Source organism: Mustela nigripes, chromosome 5, assembly GCF_022355385.1.
Source record: "Mustela nigripes isolate SB6536 chromosome 5, MUSNIG.SB6536, whole genome shotgun sequence".
Classification (NCBI taxonomy): Eukaryota; Metazoa; Chordata; class Mammalia; order Carnivora; family Mustelidae; genus Mustela; species Mustela nigripes.
The window spans coordinates 58,940,127-58,953,256 of record NC_081561.1 but is presented as its reverse complement, the minus strand read 5'-3'; the positions used below and the strand labels follow the sequence as shown (position 1 = coordinate 58,953,256).

At 44.2% G+C, this 13,130-nt stretch overlaps 1 protein-coding gene across 2 annotated transcripts in view; it reads right to left on the bottom strand.

Moving 5' to 3' along the window:
• Nucleotides 1-7,911: 7,911 nt before the first annotated feature.
• Nucleotides 7,912-13,130, bottom strand: part of SUPT3H (SPT3 homolog, SAGA and STAGA complex component) — a 568,770-nt gene continuing 563,551 nt past the window's right edge. Inside the window, exon 12 of one of the 2 annotated variants that reach the window (XM_059400348.1) lies at nt 7,912-8,210. In XM_059400348.1, coding sequence (XP_059256331.1) covers nt 8,178-8,210 — 33 coding nt within the window. In that variant the 3' untranslated portion in view covers nt 7,912-8,177. The remainder of the gene's footprint in view (nt 8,211-13,130) is intronic. The other variant, XM_059400346.1, reaches the window with a different exon arrangement.

Here is a 13,130-nt window from a genome sequence, read left to right as displayed (position 1 = left end):
GGGCAGAAGTGACAGAGAAGTGGCTGTGTTTCCTCTAGGTAGCTAGGTTCCAGTTCTTGTCCCTTATTAGACTTGCCCCACTTAGTGCCTTGACTCCTTACTCCAAAGCCCCTGTCCTTGAGCCCATTTGAGAGGATGTCTATTTTTTTCCACCTAAGGCAGTGGGAAGGGTCCCTGGGGCTCATCTGGGAGCTCACAAGTACTTTTCATGGGGGTGTGGGTGAGGCAAATGTCGGATGGACACAAATTATCCTTGCTTTCCGAGGTAAGTCAGACCTCACAGTCACTTCTGCCACCAAATGAGTGGGATTTCACTGAAGTTTCAGGGAATAGCCTTGAGTTCTGCCATCTTTCTGGTTTTTGTTTCTGTTTCTTTCATCAGTGCCAAGCCTTTAGAGCATGGGACTAGAGTGAGTGATCAGTGCCACAGTAGACACTCAAGAAATGTTCAGTTAAGTGGATTTTTATTTGTTTGTTTGTTTGTTTGGTCTTGTTTTCCTAGAGAGAGTCCTTTACTTCTGGTCAGTCCCCACAAAGATCATTCAGCATCTGATTGGTGAGTAGAAGTCATCTCACTAACTCATATGACGTGTCACTTTTGCTGGTCTCTGGTCTGAGACCTGCAGTCTCATGCCGTATCACAAACCGCCCTCCCACCCTGTCCTTCAAACCCTCTCTTTCTCCCCTTGTCTGCTCCCCACTCCCCCCATTTGTTTTTAAAAAATCCTTTTATTGTGGAAAATCTCAAACATAAAAGTAGACAGAATAGTGTGATGAATCTCAAAGTGCCCATCTCTTAATTTCAGTTGTTACTGGTATTTTCCCAATATTTCATCCATTCTCCACTGGGGTTTTTTTCTTTCCCTGAAGAATTTTAAAACAGATGCCATATGTATTAGTTTTCTCTTATTGCTATAGAAAATTACCAAAACCTGTGACTTAAAACAACAGAAATTGGTTATTTTTTAGGTGTCTGCAGGGCTGGACTCCTTTTTGGAGGCTCTAGGGGAGCATCCATTTCCTTGCCTTTTCCAGCTCCAAGAGGCTCCCCAACTTCTTTGGGGTCTGGCCTTCTTCCTCTATCTCTTATGTGATTAGATTGGCTCACCCAGATATTCCAGGCTATCCCTCCAGCTGAGGATCCTAATGTAAACACATTTGCAAGGTCCTTTTTGCATGTCAAGTAATGTATTCACAGGTTCCAGGGATGTAGACATCTTTGGAGGTCATTATTTTGCCCATCACAAAGGGATATCATTTAATTTTACCCTAAATACCTCAACAGAGTAGGTTTAGAGGGAATCTATCTCAACAGAATGAAGGCCGTATATGAAAAACCTACAATGAACATGATACTCAATGGGGTCTAAGGTCAGGAAGAAGACAAGAATATCCACTCTTACCACTTTTATTCAATATAATACTAAAGTTCTAGCTACAGCAATCAGACAACAAAAAGAAATAAAAGTCATCCAAATTGGTAAGGAAAAAGTAAAGTAAAACTTTCACTATTTGTGGATGACATGATATTACATATAGAAAACCCTAAAGATTCCACCACCAAAAAAAAAAAAAAAAGAGGTACTAGAACTGATAAAGAATTCAGTAAGTTACAGGACGCAAAATCAATGTGCAGAAATTTGTTGCATTTCTATACACTAATAATGAAGCAGCAGGAAGAGAAATCAATCCCACTTATAATTGCACCCCAAATAATGAGATACCTAAGAATAAACCTAACTAAAGAGGTGAAAGACTTTTATTCTAAAAACTATAAAACATGGATATAAGAAATTGAAGATGACACAAAAAATGGGCTTTTCATGTTCATGGATTCAAAGGACAAATATTTCTAAAATGTCTATACTACCCAAAGCACTCTACAGATTTAACACAATCCCTATCAAATTACTAACAGCATTTTTCACTGAACTAGAACAAACAATCCTAAAATTTATATGGAACCACAAAAGACCCCAAAGAGCCAAAACAATCTTGAAAAAGAGAAGAGAAGCTGGAGGTATCACAATTTCAGACTTCAAGTTCTATTACAAAGCCATAGTGATCAAGAAAGTATCGTATCTGTACGAAAATAAACATAGATCAATGGAATGAAATAGAAAGCCCAGAAATAAACCCATGATTAACCTTTCAATTAACCTTTGACAATGCAGGGAGAAATATCCAATGGGAAAAAGATAGTCTCTTTAATAAATGGTATTGGGGAAAACTGGCCAGCTACAAGCAAAAGAATGAAACTGGACCACTTTCTTGCACCATACACAAAATAAACTAAAAATGGATTAAAATACCCAAATGGGAGAACTGAAATGATAAAAATCCTAGAAGAGAGCACAGGTAGTGGTATCTCTGACATCAGCTGTAGCAACTTCTTGCTAGATGCATCTCCTGAGGCAAGGGAAACAAAAGCGAAAATAAACTATGGGGATTACATCAAAATAAAAACCTGCACACTGAACGAAATGGTCAACAAAACCAAAAAGCAACCTACAGAATGGGAAAAGATATTTGCAAATGATATATCTGATAAAGAGTTAGTAGCCAAAATATAAATGATAAAGAATTTATCAATCTCAACACCCAGAAAACAAATAATCTGATTAAAAACGGGCAGAAGACATGAACAGACACTTCTCCAAAGAAGACTTTCAGATGGCCAACAGACACATGAGAAGATGCTCAGCATCACTCATCATCAGGGAAATGCAATCCAAACCATAATGGGATAACACCTCACACCCATCAGAATGGCTAAAATAAAAAACACAAGAAACAAGAAGTGTTAGTGAGGATGTAAAGAAAAAGGAACCCTTTTGCACTGCTGGTGGGAACGCAAGCAGGTGCAGCCACTGTGGAAAACAGTATGGAGGTTCCTCAAAAAATTAAAAATAGAACTATCCTAAGGACACCACTGGGTACCCCCAAAATACAAAAACACCAATTCAAAGGGATACATGCACCCCTATGTGTATTGCAGCAGTATTTACCATAGCCAAATTACAGAAGCAACCCAAGGGCCCACTGATAGATGAAGGGATGAAGATGTGGTGTATGTATCCAATGGAATATTGTTCATCCATAAAAAGAAGGAAGTCTTGCCATTTACAATGACATGAACAGAGCTAGAGAGCATAATGCTAGGTGAAATAAGGCGGTCAGAGAAAGACAATTACTGTATCATTTCACTTGTGTGGCATTTAAGAAACAAACAAAAGGAAGAAGGAGAAGGAGGAGGAGCGAGGAGAGGAGAGAGAGAAACCAAGAAGCAGACTTTTACCTACAGAGAACAAACTGATGGTTACCAGAGGGAGGTGAGGGGTGGGGGATGGTTGAACTAGGAGATGGGGATTAAAAAGTGCACTTGTGATGAGCCTTGGGTGTTGTATGGAAGTGTTGAATCACTGTATTGTACACTGAAATGAATACATCTCTGTATGTTAGCTACATTGGAATTAACATTTAAAACAATAATTTTACCCATCATAATTAGTGTGCATCTCTAACTATTTAAGTGTATCTCTATGACATTGCCCTATCTTAAAATTTTAAAATTAATTCTTTAATATCAGCAATAGCCAGTCCCTATTCAAAGCTTTCTGATTTTGTCTTCCTGATTTGCTACATTTGTTTGTTCAAATCCTGGCATGTTTATACATTGCATTTGGTTGTTGGATTCCGTATTCTTATTCTTTAAAAACTCTCCCATCCACCATCCCCTGTCTTTTAAATGCCATTGCTTTGGTGGAGAAATCAAGGTGTTTGACCTGTAAGAGATCCCATGTTTTTTATCTGGCTGATTGCTTCCTCTTTCTCTTCTCTGATGGCGTTTCAGCGGAAGTGTGCTCCCCTCTGCCAAAGGTTATGAAAAAAAAATCTGGCCAGGAATAGACTCACCCAGGAGACAGGCGAAATACTTTTCTGGAGGAAATCTTCGGGGGAAAAACGAAAAAGAACCGAAAGACAGAGAGGGGATGGAGCATTTGGCTTTTGGTAATTACTGACTATGGTAGGAAAAAGAAATCCTCTGAATCCATGAGAGAGTTTGAGATAATGATGATGACAATGAAAGTGCTGTCCTATGGGGACCCACTTGCCGGGTGCGCTCTTGGCACTGCCTCAGATCCCGGCTGGGGAGGAATTCTCACCTCCATTTTCCGTGGATGAGAGACTGAAGCCCAAAGAGGTCATTGTTGTGCCCCAGAGCAGACAGTGGACCAGGACCAGAACCAGAACTCAAAGCCCGGGAGGTTCTTACAAGTTCACAGTGCCTTCAGGTCCAGGAAAGTTCGGCGAGCTGTGTTAGGCGGAGGGGTGGGACACTCCCACAGCTGGCTGGAAATCTGCCCTGAGCTGAGCTTCTCTCCTCTTGACCAAGGAAACACTGTAGAAGTTGCAACCTCCATGGGCTGCTGTGTGGCCCTGGGCTTGGCAAGTTGAGGGCTCAGTGAATGAATGAAGCAAGGCTGTTTCAGAGGGTCCTGGATGATCTGCCGGAAGCTGGAGAGGGTGTCATGTTTGGCACACAGCCCTGGGAGCCAGGGCTGGGACCCCAGCGGCCTTGTTGGCTTTATGGCCTGGTGGCCAGAGAGCAGTTCATCGTTTCAGAGGAAAGGGGAGAGGTCCAGAGCGAGTCACCTGGAGGCCACTTAGATCCACCCTGGGAGGTGTGGTAACACAGGTCACCCTCTTCCTTTCTCCATGCAGGGCAGGCAAAAACGTTAATGTGCCTCCTGGTGTCATCATGTCTGATTTCATGAGAGCTGGACCCGTAATAGAGGGGAAACCTCTCTAGGTTCAGTTTCAGCACAAATTTAAGGCCTCGATTTTCGTCACCATAACTGATAGAGATACAAGCTCTCAGCTGAGCATTTCTAAAACCCTTGGGGAAAGGTCTAGAACCTTGCCCACGTCTTATTATTTCATTGTCTTTTGGCCATCTGAAAGTAGACAGACTTGCTGTGATTAGTTGTTTTAACTTTGAGTTTTTGCCTCCATAACTGTTCGGAGCCCTGTTTTCTGTCTAGAACCACATAAGGATCTCCAATCCTCTCCTTGGTTCAATCTGTGTGCCCTCAAACCCCTCTACACATCAGATTATCAACTGTAAAAAAGAAGGATTTGATTGGCTGTAAGGATTGAAGGAGAGAGAAACATATGCATATGTGTGTATATTTCAGATAATGGCATGTGTAATTTCATGAGTCCTTTTAGTTGACTTTTTCTCCCTCATTCTTCACTACATAAAGTTCTGTCCCATTCTCTGATTTCCTTTCTCTTACTATCATCAGAACACAGATGACAGGGATCAGTCAAGACCTGGAACTTCTCGTTCAGAAATCCCACCTCGAAACCACAATAGGGAGAGACATTTTCCTCTAGTTCCAGAGACAGCAAACAAGAATCATGCCTGCAGGTTGCTGGAGTTTAATTATTAAATAGAATTATGTATTTATTACATGTACATGTTTTTATTACTTTCATTTTGCCCTAGAGGGGAGCAAAGGACTTCATTCTCTTTCCGTTCTTTTCCTGATTGGCCTTTGGTGCTCATTGACTTCCCTGCCTGTTTACTGCTTCTAGAATGTCTCTCAGGTGCTGCAAGCTGGGAGCAGAAGGCACAATTCGAGGAGAGCGAGGGCTCCTGTGGGAAGCAACAAGCGGTTGCTAAGGAGGGCTGAAGAGAGCGTATTTGTTCAACATCCTTATTCCTGCCTTGTCGAGTCCAATGGCATGTTATTTCCACTGGGTGGGAGCCAATGCTGAGTTCCTCTCCGTTGTATCCAACCTTGAACATTTCTCAGCGATTATGTTTCATCCAGGGATTAGCAGAATGCAGAGGGGAAAAAAACCTGAGAAGGTGTTTGGCACGGGGGCTTAGTGCTGCGTTAGCACAATCTGTGGGCATTCTCGGCTAATTGGAGAACAGCAACAAACAGAAGGGGCTTGGGAGCTCCCAGGAACGTCTCGTCTTTGGTTACTGGAAATGGTTTATTTATCAAGTGTCAGCTTTTTTGTACGTTTTGTTTGTTTTTTAGAAACACCCCACCCCACCCCTACCACCACCAAGAATGCTGCAAATAAGCAAAGGGGTCTCACCCCCTCGTCCTGCCCACACCATCGCTTTGCTATCAGGAAATCTGGGAGTGGTGAGTGAGAGGCTAAGAATTCTTCTTTCAGACCTGCCAAGTCTCATCATTCTTGAGCAAACCTTGAAGAGACTTTTTTTTTTCCTTTTATAAGGGGACACCCTTTCACTCAGCTGTTAAAAACAGAAGACAGAGCAATTCCCATAGACACCCCACCCATTCCGGTCTTATGGGCAGTTGGGCCGGCGGCAGGTAGTGTGTGTGTGAGGCCAAGGGCAGTGTCTAGAGTGACCTCTAAGTGCCTTGCAACCTCTTCTCTTCACCCCAGACCTGGCCTGCCCTGCTGTGTCTTGAGCATATAGTACCTAGTGAAGAGGATAGGCTGTCAAGAGAACAGGAACATGCCAGGGAGGAAGTGGGGGGAGGCTGGCTTGAGGAAGACTGTCCTCTCCAGGCCCAGGAGCTGCTGTGCCACAGTCTGTGTCCAAACCCTCAGAACCCTGACCTGCTACAATCCTTCTGTGGGACCAGGAGGAGGTGACACCCCAGCAGGCACTGAGCTGCCACCAAGTTGTTCCAGAACCAGGAGCTCCGGGTCAAGTTTCTTATTAAAACTCCAAGGCCAGTGATTGCATTTTAAATGGTTTTCAGCACACTTGAGGAGTGTGGGAGGTCACCGGCTTATTCTATAAAAACTGGAAGAGGGCCAGTGTCTTGGGAAAGAAGTCAACAAGCCTTAGATGTCAAGAAGACATCCAGAAAAGGGAGAGAAGGGATTCAGGGTGCAAGCAGCAGGTCTGAGGTTGGGATATGCAGCCAGATTGGGATATGCAGCCAGAAGTTGAAGCATGACAGCAGAAAATAGACAAAAGGGCTAAGATGGCTCTTAGCTGGAAGACCCAGATTTAGCAAGAAATCAGAGAATTTGAGTGAGCAAGAGTATTAGAATCAGTCTTTAATGAAGTGTCCAAGAGTGGTGTGTAGAGTACAGTATCTTTCCGGGATTATTTGGCCTGGGGTTTCCAACACTGTGCTAAGGGGACACAGAGACCAGGACCTTGGGGTCAGGCTTGATTTGGAACAATGAGCCTCACCCCCAACTCACTACATGTCCACACATTTCTTCCCACACTGTGCAGGAAACTACTTGTATAAATGCATGCCACCAGGCCAAAGGGGATCTTCTGAGTGGAATATTGGAAATGGCTCTGAACTTGCCAGCGGAAAACCTAGATTCTAGTCCTCTGCTGCCACTTACTAGCTCCAGGCAAGGAACTGAACCTGCAAGAGCCTCTGCGTTATGTAAAACAAACAAACAAACAAAAAACCTGGAAGAGATTTAGCATTATAAAGACCTACATTTAGAATCAAGAAAAGCTATTTACAAATCTTTGGTCGATTGATTGCACAAAATATGCACAATATGTCACTCTTCCCTGTCCACACCATTTGCAAAGTCACTTTGTAGTTAAAGAAATAGAACTCCCCCCGCCCCCCAACCCTTTGAATCTGGGCAGGTCTTGTGATTTGTTATGGCCAGTAGAAAATGGCAGAAGTGACATGGTACCGGTTCTGAGCCTAGGACTCAAGAGATCTGGTGTGCTTCCTCTCTCTCAGAGATTCCTGCCAACTTTCTATGATCAGCCTAAGGTTGGAGGGCGAGACCATGGAGAAGAGGTCTCAACCATGGCCATCCTACATCAGATGTAGTCACTTGACTCCCAAGTGCCCAGCCAAGAAGAACACAGCTGCTTACCAACCCACAGCAAACCAGAGATGCATGAGGGAGTCAGCCAAGAGTAGACAACCTCTGGACTCATCAACAAAGTGCTTTACTGGGTTAAGCTGAGTTTGGGAGTGTTTGTTATGTGACAGTAGCTAGTAGATACAGAACTTGGAGATGACTTAGCCAAAAATTAATTGGTTGGAACTAATGATCAAGGGTAAGCTCAATATCTCAGTCAATGGCAGGGGCACATGCAACTGGTCACCGAGAAGAGCAATATGGTGGCCAGCCCTGAGGGGCTCTTCTCCAGGCCACACTCTTGGGCGGGAAGATGGAATGTCACATCAAATGGTGTCTTGTTCAGATCTTAGGTGAGTCTGTAATATAAGAATAATATATTAGTGTGTGAGAGGCAGTCTCCAAAAGGAAAACCAATATTTATTTGAGGTTTATAAAAACATTATTGTAACAAATGAATTCTTTCTGTGGAATCTGTTAAACTAATATGCAGCATCATAAATTAATAGTGTGAAGTCAGAATCCCCATTCGTGATTTATAGATTTACCAAATTAACCTGCCAAATTAATATCCTTCTTGCAAAGACAAAGGGTGGGTTCAAATGCCATGTGTCATTTCTAGTGCAGCCCTTGCTGGGAGGCATCTGGGACTTCGGTGGGGGCTGAAGGGCAGAAAAAAGGAATCAACAGATGCCTGGTGCTGGTGTTAGCAAAGCTGAAAGGAGGGTAGGGCTGTCTCCACAGGAGATGGGCACTAGTCCAAATCACCATCCAAACAGAGCTCTGGGCTGGGGTATCTGTGCACAAGTCTGAGCTGCTGGAGGGCCCTACCAGGAGCCTCTCTGCAGAGGAAACAATCAGGAGGTTGGCTCCAGGGTACTTCTTCCACCACGCTGAAGATGGATCTCAAGCAGAGGGTGAAGAGGGTGGAAACAAGAGTGTCCTGGGGAGAGGGAGTAAGGATTGATAGAATGGGTTCTTGTATCATCTCAGTGAAATAGAAGGGATCCCTGGAAGCCAAGGCAAAAATGCAGAGTCCTTTAGCACTGGTGAGAATGGGTGTCATGTGCTGGCTTGGTTGGGCCCGGGTCAAGGACTGGACTAGTTCCTTTGGAAGCCTCTGGAAATCATGGATGGCCAGTGGAGAGGATCTGAGGCATCAAATCCTTCTCTGTGAATGCTGGACATCACTGGGTCATTGATGGTAGAAAAGCTTTCTCCAAAGGACTTGTGGAAGGAAGTGGAACACAAGTGGGTCTGTGCCCAAGAATCAGAATCCTCTCCCCCCATGAAGATCTATCTAGTGCACCAGAAGTGGGGAAGAATGGATGTAGGGGGAGAAGGGGGCTGAGGCCTGTGAGGGACCGTGCCTCAAGTTTGTGGGCCCATCTTGGAAAGTGGCCCCTGGACCTTATAGGGCTCAAGGCTTCTTTCTTCTCTAGGCCCCAGTGATCCCATGGTTTTATGGCAGATTGAGAGAACAGCTAGGCCAACAAACTAGTCTCGAATCTGAATAGAACCAGTTCTCTCTGTAGAGACGATTCGGCAGGCTTTAGGCTGAATGACAATGAAAACAGCCTCCTCCTGAAGCTAGGGGTGATCCTGGAACTTTGAGAGGTTTCAGACTTGCTGTCTGGGACAAAGTAACTTCTTCTGTAGCACTTTGTCCCTAGAAATGATGACACCATTACTACTGATGGCTGACCCAGCCAACATGTAAGCAGCAGAACTCTGCCTCCTCTGTATGTTGTGGCCTCATTCCTCCAGGTCCAGTTCTGGGGCTCCTGCGAGCATTCACAGAAACTTGATACAAACCAGAAAAACGTATCCTGTCCGGGTACAAGAAGTGCCTCCTCCAGGTAAAGAAATGAGAAATAATGTTCCCTCTGAGTGAAGGGACCTCGCTCTTGGCCGACACAGCTGCTGTACCAGGACACAAGGCTTGGCAAGTGAAGCCTGAGCTGGAAGCACGTGCCCCCATGAACCCCCTGACCTGGTACCCCATTCAGCCCACTTGCTGCCCAGAACCAAACTTCCTGACACCTTGTTCCGCTAGGTCTAGTGCCCCCTTGGGTCTGGAGAGGTAGGAGTCAAATGTTGAGTAGGGCAAGGAAGTCTGGGGAGAGGCGGGGGTGTGAGTGAGGACAGAAGGAAAGGCCACCTTCAAAGACTCACATTCTCCTGCCCTGCCAGACTTCTGTGAATTTCTTGCCACTTGCTAATTAAGTGACCCCGGGAATTCAGGTGAGTTAGAGGGAACTCCTGTCTTGCTCCAACAGCTGGAACAAGGTGGTTATTTTCTATCACACAAATGCAGGTAATGAACAGAGAAAGAGCCAGCAAGCAGATCAAGTTCCATAAAACAACAACAGTAACAAAACAGCAACACAACAACAACAAACCCCCACGTGCAAATAATGCACCCTTCCATGACGCAGGCTCGCAGAGATGACAAACCAAGTGTGTGAGATGGGTCCCACGCAGGGACGTATGTGGTCCTGTAGCTCTAGACCCTGCCGGCAAATGCGGGATTCTATAATTCCTTGCTTCTCAGCACCAATGACATCACCACTCCATAAGAGAGGGAATCACAGCCACATTTCGAAGAATCATTCAGTTTTCTCATTAGGAATCTATAGGATGTCCTCCCCAACCCCCCGCCCAGCAACAGCCTTGCCAAAACAATGTTAAAAATAGGCCCGGTAAGACTTTTCACATTTGTAGGCAGTCATGAATGTTTAACAGTGTATATGTCCAGCAGACGCACATAACTTTAGAATTAGGCACTGAATTATATAGGACATATATTTGCCAAAAGGATTAAGAAAAATGAAGCAAAGAACAAACCTTGGGTTTGGTTTACTGAGGGGAAGCAAAACCCGTACTCAACTTCATTTTCTCGAAGGAGGGTGTTTGTTCAATATATAGGCTATTTGGGGGTAAAATATATGTGAATAAAAGTCAAAAGAAGTTAAATCTGGATATTTTGACTTCATCAGCTCATATGGTCAATTCTTCAAATTCAAGGGCTTCAGTGCTGGCTCTCAAGGTATACAATTATTTCCGAGACAGACAACACCCTATGCTTGTCTGGGCCTGCACTGCTTAGGAAAGGACACAGTTTGGGTTCAGCCGGAAGGGGTTAGGGTCAGAGGGTCTCTCTGCTGCGAAAACGTACTCAGTTTGACAGCCTGAAATGTTAAGCAAGATAAGGCATACAGAAAATGAGACGCTACCTAAAAAGAGGTAATGAAGTAAAATATAATTATAATGATTATAAAAGTAAGTACCACGCATGAGTAACTTTATTTGGGGAGTGACCTGAGTGAGTTCTAAATAAATCACTGGCTCCCAGAGAGGAAGGGCTGCAAAACTGGCCCAGTCCCCCTGTAACGAGTCCTTCCGCAGCTGAACCGACTCAGCATTTTGGAAGTATATCAAATGTGCCTCCAAGCGTTTAAGGAAGGAGGAGGATGTCTCCTGAGGTCTCAGCTCTACTTTTTGTTAGTAGTTAAAACCGATCAACAGATGATAAGGAATCGATGGTTTTATAAATACAGCTTTTAGGTGTAACCATCATAACTTTCGGACTGGGCTGGGCTAGGACTTCTCCATCTCCAGCAGTATATCTACAAATGGATGTTTTCTTGCTTTTTGGTCAATCATGGGGTCAATCCTCTTCTGCCCCGAGGCCCCCAAAATTATTTTGACCAAAATGTTTAAGTCAGGGGTTTCATGTAGACACAGCTTAAATGAGTCATTAAGAATTTTATTGGTTAAAGTAGGCATATTTTTTCCCTAGTAGACATAATGACATAACAGTAATAAAAATGTAATATTCAAGTAATTGCTGTAATGTAATTATAGTTTGGTCATAAAGTAAGATTAGGGGTCTGGGATGGCTGTTTTGTGGGTATTTTAATGTCTGAAAGCAGTCTCGGAGGTGCTGCTCCCGTCCCCCTGGAATGCAAGAACCTTCCATCACATAACCAGGTGGCCACGAGCCCAGCTGGACCAGCATTATCTAGGCGGCCTGCTTACCCCGGCTGCCCTCTCTGGACTCCAGCATCCCGCCTGCTGCAGATCCCTAACCATCACTGTAACTGAAAACAGTGTTCTGTTTTCCCAGAGACCACAAAAGGGGAAATAAAGAGGTCCAGACTCCTCACTAGGGGAGCAGATGGAGGTCAGGTGCCATCCAGGAATAGGCCGCTCTCTGCCCCCACAGCCTGGTAGCTCCCAGTCTCCCTCTGCTCCCAGGGCTTGGAGTTCTGCTTCTGTCCATCTACACTGTGCCGGCTGCAGAACTAGCCTCTTTTCGCTTTTGGAGGGGAGAACGAGTTCCAGATTGAGTCTAAACAGAAAGAACTGAATTGGGCATTTACCCAAAGTATGTTTTATCAAAGGATTTGTCATCATTGGACATATTCTTTGAACAGTTATAAATTAATTTCTGTCTGTGTTTCTTATTTAATGGCATGGCCTGATGACAGAATTAAGGCAAAAGAAGCGCTTAACCATTTGCGAACCAAAACAATACAACCATATTTTCTTTTCTTTTTTTTTTTTTTAAGATTTACTCATTACTCATTACATTTACTCTCTCTCTAAAATTATTAGAGAGAGGAAGAGAGAGTGAACATGAGCGGGGGGAGGGGCAGAGGGAGAGGGTGAGAGAGAGAATTCTCAAGCAGGCTCCGTGCTAAGCAGGAGGCCTGTGGAGCTCACTCAATTCCAGGATCCTGACATCACAACCTGATAGGGAATCAAGAGTTGGATGCCCAACCGACTGAGCCATCCTGGTGCTCCAATAAAAACACATTTTATTTTAATATATTTTTAAAAACATTATTTATATATTTACTTAAAAGCAAGAGAGAGAGAGTGTGAGAGCAAGAGAGAGAGAGAGAGAAAGGAGCAGGGAGAAGGGACAGAGGGAAAAGCAGACTTCCTGCTGAGTGGGGAGCATGATGTGGGGCTTGATCCCAGGACCCCGGGATTATGACCTGAGCCAAAGACAGACCTTACCTGACTGAGCCACCCATGTGCCCCTAAAAACATATTTTAATTAACAGTATCTGCAATTGGGCAGAAATCTAAGAGGAAACCAGCCCCTCATTCCCAGTAATATGGATACATCACACACCATGTCAGTTACAGTCTGGGCAAATTGTTAAGCTACTTAGACTTTTCTTCCTCTTGGCAAATACCGGTCTCTAAGCCCCTGATACCTTTCGATGTCTGCTGAACTGTGGTTCAGTCACACAGAGGGAATGTAG